This window comes from Pseudophryne corroboree, chromosome 1 (genome assembly GCF_028390025.1).
Source record: "Pseudophryne corroboree isolate aPseCor3 chromosome 1, aPseCor3.hap2, whole genome shotgun sequence".
Lineage (NCBI taxonomy): Eukaryota > Metazoa > Chordata > Amphibia > Anura > Myobatrachidae > Pseudophryne > Pseudophryne corroboree.
In genome coordinates this window covers 1250154565-1250174530 of record NC_086444.1, presented here as the reverse complement: position 1 = coordinate 1250174530, position 19966 = coordinate 1250154565, and the positions used below count along the sequence as shown (strand labels likewise).

Below are 19966 nucleotides of genomic sequence, written 5' to 3'. Positions count from 1 at the left end.
ATATTCCGCAGCGCTGTACAGAGAACATATGGCTATCGATTCAGAAGACTGAATGAGGAACAGGTGAATGGGCGCACACAACACCACATGTATACACACACACACACACACACACACACACACACACACACACACCACCACATGTATACTCACAACACCACATGTATACACACATGAGAGAGCGAGGAAGACGTGAGCACGGCCATATACACACACACACACACACACACACACACACACACACACACCACCACATGTATACACACATGAGAGAGCGAGGAAGACGTGGGCACGGCCATATACACACACACACAACACCACATGTATACACACAACACCACATGTATACACACAACACCACATGTATACACACAACACCACATGTATACACATAACACCAGCCATGTCGACCATTTGTGAGCTAGGAGGACACACGAGGAGAGAAACAGGAGATATGGAGGTACACCATAACAGAGTGGTAGACACAGTGAGCTAGGAGTACACATGAGGAGAGAAACAGGAGATATGGAGGTACACCATAACAGAGTGGTAGACACAGTGAGCTAGGAGTACACACGAGGAGAGAAACAGGAGATATGGAGTTACACCATAACAGAGTGGTAGACACAGTGAGCTAGGAGGACACACGAGGAGAGAAACAGGAGATATGGAGGTACACCATAACAGAGTGGTAGAAACAGTGAGCTAGGAGGACACACGAGGAGAGAAACAGGAGATATGGAGGTACACCATAACAGAGTGGTAGACACAGTGAGCTAGGAGGACACATGAGGAGAGAAACAGGAGATATGGAGGTACACCATAACAGAGTGGTAGACACAGTGAGCTAGGAGGACACATGAGGAGAGAAACAGGAGATATGGAGGTACACCATAACAGAGTGGTAGACACAGTGAGCTAGGAGGACACATGAGGAGAGAAACAGGAGATATGGAGGTACACCATAACAGAGTGGTAGACACAGTGAGCTAGGAGGACACATGAGGAGAGAAACAGGAGATATGGAGGTACACCATAACAGAGTGGTAGACACAGTGAGCTAGGAGGACACATGAGGAGAGAAACAGGAGATATGGAGGTACACCATAACAGAGTGGTAGACACAGTGAGCTAGAAGGATACGAGGAGAGAAAGAGGAGATATGGAGGTACACCATAACAGAGTGGTAGACACAGTGAGCTAGGAGGACACATGAGGAGAGAAACAGGAGATATGGAGGTACACCATAACAGAGTGGTAGACACAGTGAGCTAGAAGGATACGAGGAGAGAAAGAGGAGATATGGAGGTACACCATAACAGAGTGGTAGACACAGTGAGCTAGAAGGATACGAGGAGAGAAAGAGGAGATATGGAGGTACACCATAACAGAGTGGTAGACACAGTGAGCTAGGAGGACACGAGGAGAGAAACAGGGGATATGGAGGTATACAGATGACAGATGAGGAGAGAAACAGGAGATATGGTGGTATACCGTAACAGTGTGTTAGACAATGGGTGAAATAGGAGGACACATGCACAGAACAGGAGAGATGTGGGTACACCATAACAGAGTGTTTGGGACACTGGGTGAGATAGGAGAACACATGCAGAGAAGGAACAGGAGATGTGTGGGGGTGGTCTTCTGTATGCCGAATATCGGGATCCCGGTGCACAGTATACCGGCGCCGGAATCCCGACACCCGGCATACCGACAACTATTCTCCCTCGTGGGGGTCCATGGCCCCCCTGGAGGGAGAATAAAATAGTGTGGCGCGCATAGCGCGCCACCATTCCCGCAGCGTGGCGAGCGCAGTGAGCCCGCAAGGGGCTCCTTTGCGCTCGCCATGCTGTCGGTATGCCGGCGGTCGGGCTCCCGCCGCCGGTATGCTGGTCGCCGGGAGCCCAAACGCCGGCATACCGTACGACACCCGATGTGTGGGTACAGCCTAACAGTGTAGTAGACACCGGGTGAGATAGGAGGACACATGAGGTGAAGGAACAGGAAAGATGGGGTACACAGTAAGTAGAAGAGTGTGGGGGACACTGGGTGAGATAAGGGGACACATGAGGAGCAGGAACAGGAGATATGTTGGTACACCATAACAAAGTATGAGGGACACTGGGTGAGATAGGGGGACACACGAGGGGAAGGAACAGAAGAGATGTGGTACACAGTAAGTAGAAGAGTGAGGGGGACACTGGGTGAGATAGGGGGACACACGAGGGGAAGGAACAGAAGAGATGTGGTACACAGTTAGTAGAAGAGTGAGGGGGACACTCTGTGAGATAGGGGGACACATGAGGTGAAGGAACAGAAGAGATGTGGTACACAGTAAGTAGAAGAGTGTGGGGGACACTGGGTGAGATAAGGGGACACATGAGGAGCAGGAACAGGAGATCTGTTGGTACACCATAAAAAAGTATGAGGGACACTGGGTGAGATAGGGGGACACATGAGGGGAAGGAACAGAAGAGATGTGGTACACAGTAAGTAGAAGAGTGAGGGGGACACTGGGTGATATAGGAGGCCAAGTGAGGAGGATGTACACCCAGATCTCTGTAGTGGAGTGTGGGGGACACTGGGTGATATAGGAGGACAAGCGTGGAGAAATAGGAGAGATGGGGGTGCCCAGTAGCAGAATGGGGGACACTGGAGGAAATTGGAGCACACATGCAGAGGAATAGCAGAAGTGATAAAAGGGCGCACACAGGGAGCAACAGAGTATTACAGTAATTTATTACTCCTACTGTAATTCAGTCTTTGTTACAATATTAGTAGAGACTGAAGCTTATTCCTTGTTCCTTTCTGGGAAGGAATCACTAAGAATAAACTGTCCCGATACCTGGGGCTTGCAGCCACCACCTTGGGGACCCGTTTAGAGACCACAGGTTTCTTCACACGTCTGTAGGAAGATAACAGCCAGATTAGCGGTATGTAGGGGCACAGGCTGAGGTCATATCATTGTACAGCTTATGTGAGGATGGAATGATGGGAATGATCTGTGTAATGAGAGGTCACTGACTTACTGCCACATTGCAGGGGCTTCCTGCAGGCTCTTACACTGGGGCAGAGGAAGGGATACGTAGAGCTGGACCTTTGCTGGACATTCTCCAGTGACTGTCCACATTAATGCTGAGGATTCGGCTGGTTTACTCTTAGGCTGTATCGCTGGTAGGATGCACATTGTTATAATACAGGGCAGTGCACTATTACCGAGATATAGAAGGTCACAGCGCATGGGAATGTGATGTGTATGGGGGAAGCATAGCCCTGGGAGAAGATGGGCTCTACCGGCTGTCCTTCCAATCTGCATCTAAAGAGGACCTATCTCAGCAACCATCGATACCGGCCAGCAGTCTGGACTGCAGGTACAAGCTGGCACTGCAGGCGCAGAACAGGGTGCAGACCGGAGCCGTAACCACACTGCCTATACTATAATACATGTAAACACACACCGCTTCGGCGCAGGTCTAGTTATGGCCTACTGCTCTATCCATGGTATACTGGTTCTACAGAGCTCTCTTTCACTGGACCACTAGCCCCAACAGTGAGTCGACGCCCCGGAACGCCTGCCCGCTGTCCATCTTCTTGCGATTGCGCTAGCAATCACTTTCTTCCTTCTTTATTTTGGTCGCACAGTTACGACTCGTTCGCACCACAGCGTAGAACCGCTGCATGCGAAGGGTCGGAATGACCCCCCCATGTTTCCCACCTCTCCTGCACTGCTTCCACGTTCCGCCACATTTTCAAAAATTTTCGCTTACACATTCTCCCATCCCTACAACAGCCTTCCTAATATCCAGCACCTTTGTCTTTATGTGGGACGAGTCAGTCTCTGTCTTTATGCTGAACCATACTGCTTGATGATCACTGGATCCCAGGTTTTCACCCACTTTTACGTCTGATATTCTGTCTCCATTTGTAAGTATTAAGTCTAATATTGTGTCTTTCCAAATGGGCTCCCTCACCTGGGCAGTGACTGGGAGGTGGCTAGTAGTGCACACATTCTCCATGACAGGGGCTCCTGGGCAGTGACTGGGAGGTGGCTAGTAGCGCACACATTCTCCATGACAGGGGCTCCTGGGCAATGACTGGGTGGTGGTTAGTAGCGCACACATTCCCCATGATAGGTGCTCCTGGACAATGACTGGGATGTGGCTAGTAGCGCACACATTCTCCATGACAGGGGCTCCTGGGCAATGACTGGGTGGTGGTTAGTAGCGCATACATTCCCCATGACAGGGGCTCCTGGGCAATGACTGGGTGGTGGTTAGTAGCGCACACATTCTCCATGATACGGGCTCCTGGGCAATGACTGGGAAGTGGCTAGTAGCGCACACATTCTCCATGATACGGGCTCCTGGGCAATGACTGGGTGGTGGCTAGTAGCGCACACATTCCCCATGATAGGTGCTCCTGGGCAATGACTGGGTGGTGGCTAGTAGCGCACACATTCTCCATGACAGGGGCTCCTGGACAATGACTGGGAGGTGGCTAGTAGCGCACACATTCCCCATGATAGGTGCTCCTGGGCAATGACTGGGAGGTGGCTAGTAGCGCACACATTCTCCATGACAGGGGCTCCTGGGCAATGACTGGGAGGTGGTTAGTAGCGCACACATTCCCCATGATAGGTGCTCCTGGACAATGACTGGGATGTGGCTAGTAGCGCACACATTCTCCATGACAGGGGCTCCTGGGCAATGACTGGGTGGTGGTTAGTAGCGCATACATTCCCCATGACAGGGGCTCCTGGACAATGACTGGGAGGTGGCTAGTAGCGCACACATTCTCCATGACAGGGGCTCCTGGGCAATGACTGGGTGGTGGTTAGTAGCGCACACATTCTCCATGATACGGGCTCCTGGGCAATGACTGGGAGGTGGCTAGTAGCGCACACATTCTCCATGACAGGGGCTCCTGGGCAATGACTGGGAGGTGGCTAGTAGCGCACACATTCTCCATGACAGGGGCTCCTGGGCAATGACTGGGTGGTGGTTAGTAGCGCATACATTCCCCATGACAGGGGCTCCTGGGCAATGACTGGGTGGTGGTTAGTAGCGCATACATTCCCCATGACAGGGGCTCCTGGACAATGACTGGGAGGTGGCTAGTAGCGCACACATTCTCCATGATACGGGCTCCTGGGCAATGACTGGGAGGTGGCTAGTAGCGCACACATTCTCCATGACAGGGGCTCCTGGGCAATGACTGGGTGGTGGTTAGTAGCGCACACATTCCCCATGACAGGGGCTCCTGGGCAATGACTGGGAGGTGGTTAGTAGCGCACACATTCTCCATGACAGGGGCTCCTGGGCAATGACTGGGATGTGGCTAGTAGCGCACACATTCCCCATGACAGGGGCTCCTGGGCAATGACTGGGATGTGGCTAGTAGCGCACACATTCCCCATGACAGGGGCTCCTGGGCAATGACTGGGAGGCAGCTAGTAGCGCACACATTCCCCATGACAGGGGCTCCTGGACAATGACTGGGAGGCAGCTAGTAGCGCACACATTCCCCATGACAGGGGCTCCTGGACAATGACTGGGATGTGGCTAGTAGCGCACACATTCCCCATGATAGGTGCTCCTGGACAATGACTGGGATGTGGCTAGTAGCGCACACATTCCCCATGATAGGTGCTCCTGGACAATGACTGGGAGGTGGCTAGTAGCGCACACATTCTCCATGACAGGGGCTCCTGGACAATGACTGGGATGTGGTTAGTAGCGCACACATTCTCCATGATACGGGCTCCTGGGCAATGACTGGGTGGTGGTTAGTAGCGCACATATTCTCCATGACGGGGGCTCCTGGGCAATGACTGGGAAGTGGCTAGTAGCCACACATTCTCCATGACAGGGGCTCCTGGGCAATGACTGGGTGGTGGTTAGTAGCGCACACATTCCCCATGACAGGGGCTCATGGGCAATGACTGGGAGGTGGTTAGTAGCGCACATATTCTCCATGACGGGGGCTCCTGGGCAATGACTGGGAGGTGGTTAGTAGCGCATACATTCCCCATGACAGGTGATCCTGGGCAATGACTGGGAAGTGGCTAGTAGCCACACATTCTCCATGACAGGGGCTCATGGGCAATGACTGGGAGGTGGTTAGTAGCGCACACATTACCCATGACAGGGGCTCCTGGGCAGTGACTGGGAGGTGGCTAGTAGCGCATACATTCCCCATGACAGGGGCTCCTGGGCAATGACTGGGAGGTGGTTAGTAGCGCACACATTCTCCATGACAGGGGCTCCTGGGCAATGACTGGGAGGTGGCTAGTAGCGCACACATTCTCCATGACAGGGGCTCCTGGACAATGACTGGGATGTGGCTAGTAGCGCACACATTCTCCATGATACGGGCTCCTGGGCAATGACTGGGTGGTGGTTAGTAGCGCATACATTCCCCATGACAGGTGATCCTGGGCAATGACTGGGAAGTGGCTAGTAGCCACACATTCTCCATGACAGGTGATCCTGGGCAATGACTGGGAGGTGGCTAGTAGCGCACACATTCCCCATGACAGGTGATCCTGGGCAATGACTGGGAGGTGGTTAGTAGCGCATACATTCCCCATGACAGGGGCTCCTGGACAATGACTGGGAGGTGGCTAGTAGCGCACACATTCTCCATGACAGGGGCTCCTGGGCAATGACTGGGAGGTGGCTAGTACCGCACACATTCCCCATGATAGGACTGTATACCCTGTGGGTAATTCCCTGGTGTGGCAGCAGCTCTGTGGTTAGTGGCAGGTAGGACTGTATACCCTGTGGGTAATTCCCTGGTGTGGGGGAAGCTCTGTGGTTAGTGGCAGGTAGGAGTGTATACCCTGTGGGTAATTCCCTGGTGTGGCGGCAGCTCTGTGGTTAGTGGCAGGTAGGAGTGTATACCCTGTGGGTAATTCCCTGGTGTGGCGGCAGCTCTGTGGTTAGTGGCAGGTAGGACTGTATACCCTGTGGGTAATTCCCTGGTGTGGCAGCAGCTCTGTGGTTAGTGGCAGGTAGGACTGTATACCCTGTGGGTAATTCCCTGGTGTGGGGGCAGCTCTGTGGTTAGTGGCAGGTAGGAGTGTATACCCTGTGGGTAATTCCCTGGTGTGGCAGCAGCTCTGTGGTTAGTGGCAGGTAGGACTGTATACCCTGTGGGTAATTCCCTGGTGTGGCGGCAGCTCTGTGGTTAGTGGCAGGTAGGACTGTATAACCTGTGGGTAATTCCCTGGTGTGGCAGCAGCTCTGTGGTTAGTGGCAGGTAGGACTGTATACCCTGTGGGTAATTCCCTGGTGTGGCAGCAGCTCTGTGGTTAGTGGCAGGTAGGACTGTATACCCTGTGGGTAATTCCCTGGTGTGGGGGCAGCTCTGTGGTTAGTGGCAGGTAGGAGTGTATACCCTGTGGGTAATTCCCTGGTGTGGCAGCAGCTCTGTGGTTAGTGGCAGGTAGGACTGTATACCCTGTGGGTAATTCCCTGGTGTGGCAGCAGCTCTGTGGTTAGTGGCAGGTAGGACTGTATACCCTGTGGGTAATTCCCTGGTGTGGGGGAAGCTCTGTGGTTAGTGGCAGGTAGGACTGTATACCCTGTGGGTAATTCCCTGGTGTGGCAGCAGCTCTGTGGTTAGTGGCAGGTAGGACTGTATACCCTGTGGGTAATTCCCTGGTGTGGCGGCAGCTCTGTGGTTAGTGGCAGGTAGGACTGTATAACCTGTGGGTAATTCCCTGGTGTGGTGGCAGCTCTGTGGTTAGTGGCAGGTAGGACTGTATACCCTGTGGGTAATTCCCTGGTGTGGGGGCAGCTCTGTGGTTAGTGGCAGGTAGGAGTGTATACCCTGTGGGTAATTCCCTGGTGTGGCAGCAGCTCTGTGGTTAGTGGCAGGTAGGAGTGTATACCCTGTGGGTAATTCCCTGGTGTGGGGGAAGCTCTGTGGTTAGTGGCAGGTAGGAGTGTATACCCTGTGGGTAATTCCCTGGTGTGGGGGAAGCTCTGTGGTTAGTGGCAGGTAGGACTGTATACCCTGTGGGTAATTCCCTGGTGTGGCAGCAGCTCTGTGGTTAGTGGCAGGTAGGACTGTATACCCTGTGGGTAATTCCCTGGTGTGGGGGCAGCTCTGTGGTTAGTGGCAGGTAGGAGTGTATACCCTGTGGGTAATTCCCTGGTGTGGCAGCAGCTCTGTGGTTAGTGGCAGGTAGGAGTGTATACCCTGTGGGTAATTCCCTGGTGTGGGGGAAGCTCTGTGGTTAGTGGCAGGTAGGAGTGTATACCCTGTGGGTAATTCCCTGGTGTGGGGGAAGCTCTGTGGTTAGTGGCAGGTAGGACTGTATACGCTGTGGGTAATTCCCTGGTGTGGCAGCAGCTCTGTGGTTAGTGGCAGGTAGGACTGTATACCCTGTGGGTAATTCCCTGGTGTGGGGGCAGCTCTGTGGTTAGTGGCAGGTAGGAGTGTATACCCTGTGGGTAATTCCCTGGTGTGGCAGCAGCTCTGTGGTTAGTGGCAGGTAGGAGTGTATACCCTGTGGGTAATTCCCTGGTGTGGGGGAAGCTCTGTGGTTAGTGGCAGGTAGGAGTGTATACCCTGTGGGTAATTCCCTGGTGTGGGGGAAGCTCTGTGGTTAGTGGCAGGTAGGACTGTATACGCTGTGGGTAATTCCCTGGTGTGGGGGCAGCTCTGTGGTTAGTGGCAGGTAGGACTGTATACCCTGTGGGTAATTCCCTGGTGTGGCGGCAGCTCTGTGGTTAGTGGCAGGTAGGACTGTATACCCTGTGGGTAATTCCCTGGTGTGGCGGCAGCTCTGTGGTTAGTGGCAGGTAGGACTGTATACCCTGTGGGTAATTCCCTGGTGTGGGGGCAGCTCTGTGGTTAGTGGCAGGTAGGACTGTATACCCTGTGGGTAATTCCCTGGTGTGGGGGCAGCTCTGTGGTTAGTGGCAGGTAGGAGTGTATACCCTGTGGGTAATTCCCTGGTGTGGGGGCAGCTCTGTGGTTAGTGGCAGGTAGGAGTGTATACCCTGTGGGTAATTCCCTGGTGTGGCGGCAGCTCTGTGGTTAGTGGCAGGTAGGACTGTGTACCCTGTGGGTAATTCCCTGGTGTGGCGGCAGCTCTGTGGTTAGTGGCAGGTAGGACGGTGTACCCTGTGGGTAATTCCCTGGTGTGGCGGCAGCTCTGTGGTTAGTGGCAGGTAGGACGGTGTACCCTGTGGGTAATTCCCTGGTGTGGTGGCAGCTCTGTGGTTAGTGGCAGGTAGGACTGTATACGCTGTGGGTAATTCCCTGGTGTGGGGGCAGCTCTGTGGTTAGTGGCAGGTAGGACTGTATACCCTGTGGGTAATTCCCTGGTGTGGCGGCAGCTCTGTGGTTAGTGGCAGGTAGGACTGTATACCCTGTGGGTAATTCCCTGGTGTGGCGGCAGCTCTGTGGTTAGTGGCAGGTAGGACTGTATACCCTGTGGGTAATTCCCTGGTGTGGGGGCAGCTCTGTGGTTAGTGGCAGGTAGGAGTGTATACCCTGTGGGTAATTCCCTGGTGTGGGGGCAGCTCTGTGGTTAGTGGCAGGTAGGACTGTATACCCTGTGGGTAATTCCCTGGTGTGGGGGCAGCTCTGTGGTTAGTGGCAGGTAGGACTGTATACCCTGTGGGTAATTCCCTGGTGTGGCGGCAGCTCTGTGGTTAGTGGCAGGTAGGACTGTATACCCTGTGGGTAATTCCCTGGTGTGGGGGCAGCTCTGTGGTTAGTGGCAGGTAGGACTGTATACCCTGTGGGTAATTCCCTGGTGTGGCGGCAGCTCTGTGGTTAGTGGCAGGTAGGACTGTATACGCTGTGGGTAATTCCCTGGTGTGGCAGCAGCTCTGTGGTTAGTGGCAGGTAGGACTGTATACCCTGTGGGTAATTCCCTGGTGTGGCAACAGCTCTGTGGTTAGTGGCAGGTAGGACTGTATACCCTGTGGGTAATTCCCTGGTGTGGCGGCAGCTCTGTGGTTAGTGGCAGGTAGGACTGTATACCCTGTGGGTAATTCCCTGGTGTGGCGGCAGCTCTGTGGTTAGTGGCAGGTAGGACTGTATACCCTGTGGGTAATTCCCTGGTGTGGCGGCAGCTCTGTGGTTAGTGGCAGGTAGGACTGTATACCCTGTGGGTAATTCCCTGGTGTGGCAGCAGCTCTGTGGTTAGTGGCAGGTAGGAGTGTATACCCTGTGGGTAATTCCCTGGTGTGGCGGTAGCTCTGTGGTTAGTGGCAGGTAGGAGTGTATACCCTGTGGGTAATTCCCTGGTGTGGGGGAAGCTCTGTGGTTAGTGGCAGGTAGGAGTGTATACCCTGTGGGTAATTCCCTGGTGTGGGGGCAGCTCTGTGGTTAGTGGCAGGTAGGACTGTATACCCTGTGGGTAATTCCCTGGTGTGGGGGAAGCTCTGTGGTTAGTGGCAGGTAGGACTGTATACCCTGTGGGTAATTCCCTGGTGTGGGGGAAGCTCTGTGGTTAGTGGCAGGTAGGACTGTATACCCTGTGGGTAATTCCCTGGTGTGGCAGCAGCTCTGTGGTTAGTGGCAGGTAGGACTGTATACCCTGTGGGTAATTCCCTGGTGTGGGGGAAGCTCTGTGGTTAGTGGCAGGTAGGACTGTATACCCTGTGGGTAATTCCCTGGTGTGGCAGCAGCTCTGTGGTTAGTGGCAGGTAGGACTGTATACCCTGTGGGTAATTCCCTGGTGTGGGGGCAGCTCTGTGGTTAGTGGCAGGTAGGAGTGTATACCCTGTGGGTAATTCCCTGGTGTGGCAGCAGCTCTGTGGTTAGTGGCAGGTAGGACTGTATACCCTGTGGGTAATTCCCTGGTGTGGCAGCAGCTCTGTGGTTAGTGGCAGGTAGGACTGTATACCCTGTGGGTAATTCCCTGGTGTGGCGGCAGCTCTGTGGTTAGTGGCAGGTAGGACTGTATACCCTGTGGGTAATTCCCTGGTGTGGCGGCAGCTCTGTGGTTAGTGGCAGGTAGGACTGTATACCCTGTGGGTAATTCCCTGGTGTGGGGGCAGCTCTGTGGTTAGTGGCAGGTAGGAGTGTATACCCTGTGGGTAATTCCCTGGTGTGGGGGCAGCTCTGTGGTTAGTGGCAGGTAGGACTGTATACCCTGTGGGTAATTCCCTGGTGTGGGGGCAGCTCTGTGGTTAGTGGCAGGTAGGACTGTATACCCTGTGGGTAATTCCCTGGTGTGGCGGCAGCTCTGTGGTTAGTGGCAGGTAGGACTGTATACCCTGTGGGTAATTCCCTGGTGTGGGGGCAGCTCTGTGGTTAGTGGCAGGTAGGACTGTATACCCTGTGGGTAATTCCCTGGTGTGGCGGCAGCTCTGTGGTTAGTGGCAGGTAGGACTGTATACGCTGTGGGTAATTCCCTGGTGTGGCAGCAGCTCTGTGGTTAGTGGCAGGTAGGACTGTATACCCTGTGGGTAATTCCCTGGTGTGGCAACAGCTCTGTGGTTAGTGGCAGGTAGGACTGTATACCCTGTGGGTAATTCCCTGGTGTGGCGGCAGCTCTGTGGTTAGTGGCAGGTAGGACTGTATACCCTGTGGGTAATTCCCTGGTGTGGCAGCAGCTCTGTGGTTAGTGGCAGGTAGGACTGTATACCCTGTGGGTAATTCCCTGGTGTGGCGGCAGCTCTGTGGTTAGTGGCAGGTAGGACTGTATACCCTGTGGGTAATTCCCTGGTGTGGCAGCAGCTCTGTGGTTAGTGGCAGGTAGGAGTGTATACCCTGTGGGTAATTCCCTGGTGTGGCGGTAGCTCTGTGGTTAGTGGCAGGTAGGAGTGTATACCCTGTGGGTAATTCCCTGGTGTGGGGGAAGCTTTGTGGTTAGTGGCAGGTAGGAGTGTATACCCTGTGGGTAATTCCCTGGTGTGGGGGCAGCTCTGTGGTTAGTGGCAGGTAGGACTGTATACCCTGTGGGTAATTCCCTGGTGTGGGGGAAGCTCTGTGGTTAGTGGCAGGTAGGACTGTATACCCTGTGGGTAATTCCCTGGTGTGGGGGAAGCTCTGTGGTTAGTGGCAGGTAGGACTGTATACCCTGTGGGTAATTCCCTGGTGTGGCAGCAGCTCTGTGGTTAGTGGCAGGTAGGACTGTATACCCTGTGGGTAATTCCCTGGTGTGGGGGAAGCTCTGTGGTTAGTGGCAGGTAGGACTGTATACCCTGTGGGTAATTCCCTGGTGTGGCAGCAGCTCTGTGGTTAGTGGCAGGTAGGACTGTATACCCTGTGGGTAATTCCCTGGTGTGGGGGCAGCTCTGTGGTTAGTGGCAGGTAGGAGTGTATACCCTGTGGGTAATTCCCTGGTGTGGCAGCAGCTCTGTGGTTAGTGGCAGGTAGGACTGTATACCCTGTGGGTAATTCCCTGGTGTGGCAGCAGCTCTGTGGTTAGTGGCAGGTAGGACTGTATACCCTGTGGGTAATTCCCTGGTGTGGGGGAAGCTCTGTGGTTAGTGGCAGGTAGGACTGTATACCCTGTGGGTAATTCCCTGGTGTGGCAGCAGCTCTGTGGTTAGTGGCAGGTAGGAGTGTATACCCTGTGGGTAATTCCCTGGTGTGGGGGAAGCTCTGTGGTTAGTGGCAGGTAGGAGTGTATACCCTGTGGGTAATTCCCTGGTGTGGGGGAAGCTCTGTGGTTAGTGGCAGGTAGGACTGTATACGCTGTGGGTAATTCCCTGGTGTGGCAGCAGCTCTGTGGTTAGTGGCAGGTAGGACTGTATACCCTGTGGGTAATTCCCTGGTGTGGGGGCAGCTCTGTGGTTAGTGGCAGGTAGGAGTGTATACCCTGTGGGTAATTCCCTGGTGTGGCAGCAGCTCTGTGGTTAGTGGCAGGTAGGAGTGTATACCCTGTGGGTAATTCCCTGGTGTGGGGGAAGCTCTGTGGTTAGTGGCAGGTAGGAGTGTATACCCTGTGGGTAATTCCCTGGTGTGGGGGAAGCTCTGTGGTTAGTGGCAGGTAGGACTGTATACGCTGTGGGTAATTCCCTGGTGTGGGGGCAGCTCTGTGGTTAGTGGCAGGTAGGACTGTATACCCTGTGGGTAATTCCCTGGTGTGGCGGCAGCTCTGTGGTTAGTGGCAGGTAGGACTGTATACCCTGTGGGTAATTCCCTGGTGTGGCGGCAGCTCTGTGGTTAGTGGCAGGTAGGACTGTATACCCTGTGGGTAATTCCCTGGTGTGGGGGCAGCTCTGTGGTTAGTGGCAGGTAGGACTGTATACCCTGTGGGTAATTCCCTGGTGTGGGGGCAGCTCTGTGGTTAGTGGCAGGTAGGAGTGTATACCCTGTGGGTAATTCCCTGGTGTGGGGGCAGCTCTGTGGTTAGTGGCAGGTAGGAGTGTATACCCTGTGGGTAATTCCCTGGTGTGGCGGCAGCTCTGTGGTTAGTGGCAGGTAGGACTGTGTACCCTGTGGGTAATTCCCTGGTGTGGCGGCAGCTCTGTGGTTAGTGGCAGGTAGGACGGTGTACCCTGTGGGTAATTCCCTGGTGTGGCGGCAGCTCTGTGGTTAGTGGCAGGTAGGACGGTGTACCCTGTGGGTAATTCCCTGGTGTGGTGGCAGCTCTGTGGTTAGTGGCAGGTAGGACTGTATACGCTGTGGGTAATTCCCTGGTGTGGGGGCAGCTCTGTGGTTAGTGGCAGGTAGGACTGTATACCCTGTGGGTAATTCCCTGGTGTGGCGGCAGCTCTATGGTTAGTGGCAGGTAGGACTGTATACCCTGTGGGTAATTCCCTGGTGTGGCGGCAGCTCTGTGGTTAGTGGCAGGTAGGACTGTATACCCTGTGGGTAATTCCCTGGTGTGGGGGCAGCTCTGTGGTTAGTGGCAGGTAGGAGTGTATACCCTGTGGGTAATTCCCTGGTGTGGGGGCAGCTCTGTGGTTAGTGGCAGGTAGGACTGTATACCCTGTGGGTAATTCCCTGGTGTGGGGGCAGCTCTGTGGTTAGTGGCAGGTAGGACTGTATACCCTGTGGGTAATTCCCTGGTGTGGCGGCAGCTCTGTGGTTAGTGGCAGGTAGGACTGTATACCCTGTGGGTAATTCCCTGGTGTGGGGGCAGCTCTGTGGTTAGTGGCAGGTAGGACTGTATACCCTGTGGGTAATTCCCTGGTGTGGCGGCAGCTCTGTGGTTAGTGGCAGGTAGGACTGTATACGCTGTGGGTAATTCCCTGGTGTGGCAGCAGCTCTGTGGTTAGTGGCAGGTAGGACTGTATACCCTGTGGGTAATTCCCTGGTGTGGCAACAGCTCTGTGGTTAGTGGCAGGTAGGACTGTATACCCTGTGGGTAATTCCCTGGTGTGGCGGCAGCTCTGTGGTTAGTGGCAGGTAGGACTGTATACCCTGTGGGTAATTCCCTGGTGTGGCAGCAGCTCTGTGGTTAGTGGCAGGTAGGACTGTATACCCTGTGGGTAATTCCCTGGTGTGGCGGCAGCTCTGTGGTTAGTGGCAGGTAGGACTGTATACCCTGTGGGTAATTCCCTGGTGTGGCAGCAGCTCTGTGGTTAGTGGCAGGTAGGACTGTATACCCTGTGGGTAATTCCCTGGTGTGGGGGCAGCTCTGTGGTTAGTGGCAGGTAGGAGTGTATACCCTGTGGGTAATTCCCTGGTGTGGCAGCAGCTCTGTGGTTAGTGGCAGGTAGGAGTGTATACCCTGTGGGTAATTCCCTGGTGTGGGGGAAGCTCTGTGGTTAGTGGCAGGTAGGAGTGTATACCCTGTGGGTAATTCCCTGGTGTGGGGGAAGCTCTGTGGTTAGTGGCAGGTAGGACTGTATACGCTGTGGGTAATTCCCTGGTGTGGGGGCAGCTCTGTGGTTAGTGGCAGGTAGGACTGTATACCCTGTGGGTAATTCCCTGGTGTGGCGGCAGCTCTGTGGTTAGTGGCAGGTAGGACTGTATACCCTGTGGGTAATTCCCTGGTGTGGCGGCAGCTCTGTGGTTAGTGGCAGGTAGGACTGTATACCCTGTGGGTAATTCCCTGGTGTGGGGGCAGCTCTGTGGTTAGTGGCAGGTAGGACTGTATACCCTGTGGGTAATTCCCTGGTGTGGGGGCAGCTCTGTGGTTAGTGGCAGGTAGGAGTGTATACCCTGTGGGTAATTCCCTGGTGTGGGGGCAGCTCTGTGGTTAGTGGCAGGTAGGAGTGTATACCCTGTGGGTAATTCCCTGGTGTGGCGGCAGCTCTGTGGTTAGTGGCAGGTAGGACTGTGTACCCTGTGGGTAATTCCCTGGTGTGGCGGCAGCTCTGTGGTTAGTGGCAGGTAGGACGGTGTACCCTGTGGGTAATTCCCTGGTGTGGCGGCAGCTCTGTGGTTAGTGGCAGGTAGGACGGTGTACCCTGTGGGTAATTCCCTGGTGTGGTGGCAGCTCTGTGGTTAGTGGCAGGTAGGACTGTATACGCTGTGGGTAATTCCCTGGTGTGGGGGCAGCTCTGTGGTTAGTGGCAGGTAGGACTGTATACCCTGTGGGTAATTCCCTGGTGTGGCGGCAGCTCTGTGGTTAGTGGCAGGTAGGACTGTATACCCTGTGGGTAATTCCCTGGTGTGGCGGCAGCTCTGTGGTTAGTGGCAGGTAGGACTGTATACCCTGTGGGTAATTCCCTGGTGTGGGGGCAGCTCTGTGGTTAGTGGCAGGTAGGAGTGTATACCCTGTGGGTAATTCCCTGGTGTGGGGGCAGCTCTGTGGTTAGTGGCAGGTAGGACTGTATACCCTGTGGGTAATTCCCTGGTGTGGGGGCAGCTCTGTGGTTAGTGGCAGGTAGGACTGTATACCCTGTGGGTAATTCCCTGGTGTGGCGGCAGCTCTGTGGTTAGTGGCAGGTAGGACTGTATACCCTGTGGGTAATTCCCTGGTGTGGGGGCAGCTCTGTGGTTAGTGGCAGGTAGGACTGTATACCCTGTGGGTAATTCCCTGGTGTGGCGGCAGCTCTGTGGTTAGTGGCAGGTAGGACTGTATACGCTGTGGGTAATTCCCTGGTGTGGCAGCAGCTCTGTGGTTAGTGGCAGGTAGGACTGTATACCCTGTGGGTAATTCCCTGGTGTGGCAACAGCTCTGTGGTTAGTGGCAGGTAGGACTGTATACCCTGTGGGTAATTCCCTGGTGTGGCGGCAGCTCTGTGGTTAGTGGCAGGTAGGACTGTATACGCTGTGGGTAATTCCCTGGTGTGGCAGCAGCTCTGTGGTTAGTGGCAGGTAGGACTGTGTACCCTGTGGGTAATTCCCTGGTGTGGCGGCAGCTCTGTGGTTAGTGGCAGGTAGGACTGTATACCCTGTGGGTAATTCCCTGGTGTGGCGGCAGCTCTGTGGTTAGTGGCAGGTAGGACTGTATACCCTGTGGGTAATTCCCTGGTGTGGCGGCAGCTCTGTGGTTAGTGGCAGGTAGGACTGTATACCCTGTGGGTAATTCCCTGGTGTGGCAGCAGCTCTGTGGTTAGTGGCAGGTAGGACTGTATACCCTGTGGGTAATTCCCTGGTGTGGCGGCAGCTCTGTGGTTAGTGGCAGGTAGGACTGTATACCCTGTGGGTAATTCCCTGGTGTGGGGGCAGCTCTGTGGTTAGTGGCAGGTAGGACGGTGTACCCTGTGGGTAATTCCCTGGTGTGGTGGCAGCTCTGTGGTTAGTGGCAGGTAGGACTGTGTACCCTGTGGGTAATTCCCTGGTGTGGTGGCAGCTCTGTGGTTAGTGGCAGGTAGGACGGTGTACCCTGTGGGTAATTCCCTGGTGTGGTGGCAGCTCTGTGGTTAGTGGCAGGTAGGACTGTATACGCTGTGGGTAATTCCCTGGTGTGGGGGCAGCTCTGTGGTTAGTGGCAGGTAGGACTGTATACCCTGTGGGTAATTCCCTGGTGTGGCGGCAGCTCTGTGGTTAGTGGCAGGTAGGACTGTATACCCTGTGGGTAATTCCCTGATGTGGGGGCAGCTCTGTGGTTAGTGGCAGGTAGGAGTGTATACCCTGTGGGTAATTCCCTGGTGTGGGGGCAGCTCTGTGGTTAGTGGCAGGTAGGAGTGTATACCCTGTGGGTAATTCCCTGGTGTGGCGGCAGCTCTGTGGTTAGTGGCAGGTAGGACTGTGTACCCTGTGGGTAATTCCCTGGTGTGGCGGCAGCTCTGTGGTTAGTGGCAGGTAGGACGGTGTACCCTGTGGGTAATTCCCTGGTGTGGCGGCAGCTCTGTGGTTAGTGGCAGGTAGGACTGTATACCCTGTGGGTAATTTCCTGGTGTGGCGGCAGCTCTGTGGTTAGTGGCAGGTAGGACTGTATACCCTGTGGGTAATTCCCTGGTGTGGCGGCAGCTATGTGGTTAGTGGCAGGTAGGACTGTATACCCTGTGGGTAATTCCCTGGTGTGGGGGCAGCTCTGTGGTTAGTGGCAGGTAGGACTGTATACCCTGTGGGTAATTCCCTGGTGTGGGGGCAGCTCTGTGGTTAGTGGCAGGTAGGACTGTGTACCCTGTGGGTAATTCCCTGGTGTGGGGGCAGCTCTGTGGTTAGTGGCAGGTAGGACTGTATACCCTGTGGGTAATTCCCTGGTGTGGGGGCAGCTCTGTGGTTAGTGGCAGGTAGGAGTGTATACCCTGTGGGTAATTCCCTGGTGTGGCGGCAGCTCTGTGGTTAGTGGCAGGTAGGACTGTGTACCCTGTGGGTAATTCCCTGGTGTGGCGGCAGCTCTGTGGTTAGTGGCAGGTAGGACTGTATAACCTGTGGGTAATTCCCTGGTGTGGCGGCAGCTCTGTGGTTAGTGGCAGGTAGGACTGTATAACCTGTGGGTAATTCCCTGGTGTGGCGGCAGCTCTGTGGTTAGTGGCAGGTAGGACTGTATAACCTGTGGGTAATTCCCTGGTGTGGCGGCAGCTCTGTGGTTAGTGGCAGGTAGGACTGTATACCCTGTGGGTAATTCCCTGATGTGGCGGCAGCTCTGTGGTTAGTGGCCAGGCATGAAGACACGGATCTGTAGACTGTACATGCCCGGTGCTGCCCCTGACGTGGTTAATACATATATTATAGTATATGGGAGTTTATTTGGCGTTCTTTGTACAGAAAGAAGCTGCCAGTGAATAAACTGCCCGGCGTTACCTTCTGTGTCTTCTCGTGGTTTTGGTGGAGCGTTTTTTGTTTGGTGACCGTTTTACTTGTCTGAAAAACGTGAAATGAAGAAAGATCAGAGCAGATATGGAGCAAAACACAAACTCACCCGTTACTCCCAAACCATGGCTGCCGGGTCCGTACAGCGGCGTCTCCGTGGACTAGGTATAGGCCAGGGGTTGTGCTGGGTGTGTTATACAGCTGGTACGTTATATACCTGTGTGCATTTGTATCATCACGCCTAGAATACTGCAATGCCCTCTACCTGGCACCGCCATTTCCAGCCACATAACCCCATCCTACTGACTGCCTGTAAAATGGCAGATTGTTTTCAAGATTGGCCTATTGGCTTTCACAGCCCTACGTGACCGGGGCCCAAGGTAACTGAAGTCAGGGATGTTTTAGTGTCGGGGCGAGCCGTACAACCGCCCGTGGCGCCTGTGGCCAGTGTCTGCACCGTATTACATGCGATCTTGCTGACCACATGGAATACTGTTGAAAATGTCCCTCCCAAAGTGGCCGCCGCCTCAGAGAATACCGTTTTTTAGGATGCTAGAGGAGGCGGTGGCCATTTTGCGAGGGATATTTACTAGAGGAGGCTTTGGGAAGGAGGCCGGAGTGAGCAGTGATCCCGGAAGTGCCGGTACCGATGACCCGCATGCAGTGAGGTTGGACGTGTGACTCGTGAGAATCAGGAGGCTGCAGCTGGTGGTGGCGGGACAACGAGCAAGTGGTGAGGCACTGGCCTCATTTTACAGTATAAAGGAGCATGAGCATTACTATGTGAGGTACAACAGTAATATGGTGTCAGGGGCATTACTGTGTGTGGGCATAGCTTGATATGGTGTCTGGGGCATTACTGTGTGGTGTATAATATGGTGTCAGGGGAAAACTGTCTTCTCTAAGGTGGCGGCCATTTTGTGACGGACACTTTCATCAGTATTCCATGCAGTTGGTCAGACCGCATGTAATACTGTGCAGAGACTAGCACGCATGTAATACTGTGCAGAGACTAGCAGCAGATGCACAGATCACCCGGTCCTAAAAATGGCCCAGGGTGTAAGTTAGTCTTTTCCTGCAAGGTAACACCCATTGCAGAGAGGCCCCGCCCACTTACGGCGCACAAATGTGGCATTTTTTAAAATGACGGGGGTGCATTTTTTTCATGTTCACACTTGGAGCCAAACTGCCTAGAAACAGCCTGGAGTATTTCTGATCCCTTAGTGCTCCGATCTGTAGATGAAGGACTATTAGCAGAACCAGGAATCTCCCGGAATTCATCTGGGGGTGGAGCTTTTAGCCATGTGGCTAAGACACTATGGAACTCGCTGCCGCGCACTGTGCGAGAAGCCCCCGCTGAAGATTCCTTTAGAAATACACACAACCTCCCGTGTCCTCGCCCATTCACTAACGCCCCTTGTTACGCTGGGTTTGTATTTTGTGCTATAAATGTAAAGCGCTCTGAGGCCTACTGAGAGCTAAGTGCTATAGAATATAAATAACATTATTATTACCTGCCGTCACACGTACAGCTCTATAGTACACGTATAGCAATAAAACGCTTTATAATGCTTCTCTGTGGTCGCTGGAGCACAGGGGCTCAAACTCTACTGCCATTTTCCCAGAGATCTGCTTAGTACAGCAATCACCGGGGACAAATCCCCAGAGACCAGCACATGCGTAGGAGACACTGGCACAGTATACGTCACACTTGCTTACCCCGGAGTGCCAACCAAAATTAGGGTGGCACTCCCGGGCACCCAGAAAAGTGTGATACCCCATCATGTTAATGACCCCTGCGCAGAGGCTAACATTATATTTTATTAATGAAGCTGTGTCCCCCCCCCCCACCGTGGAGCTTAACGGGCTGCTCAGTAGGGTCTGTGGGGAA

At 54.2% G+C, this 19966-nt stretch overlaps 1 protein-coding gene across 8 annotated transcripts in view; it reads right to left on the bottom strand.

Moving 5' to 3' along the window:
• LOXL3 (lysyl oxidase like 3) overlaps positions 1-19966 on the bottom strand; it is a 208568-nt gene that overhangs the window by 105635 nt on the left and 82967 nt on the right. For 6 of the 8 annotated variants that reach the window (XM_063925933.1, XM_063925924.1, XM_063925875.1 and 3 more), the window contains 2 exons: positions 18067-18126; positions 2846-2905 (listed from right to left, as the gene is read on the bottom strand). The exons of the other annotated variants lie outside the window; for them this stretch is intronic. In XM_063925933.1, coding sequence (XP_063782003.1) covers positions 2846-2905; positions 18067-18126 — 120 coding nt within the window. The remainder of the gene's footprint in view (positions 1-2845; positions 2906-18066; positions 18127-19966) is intronic. 8 annotated transcript variants of the gene reach the window in all.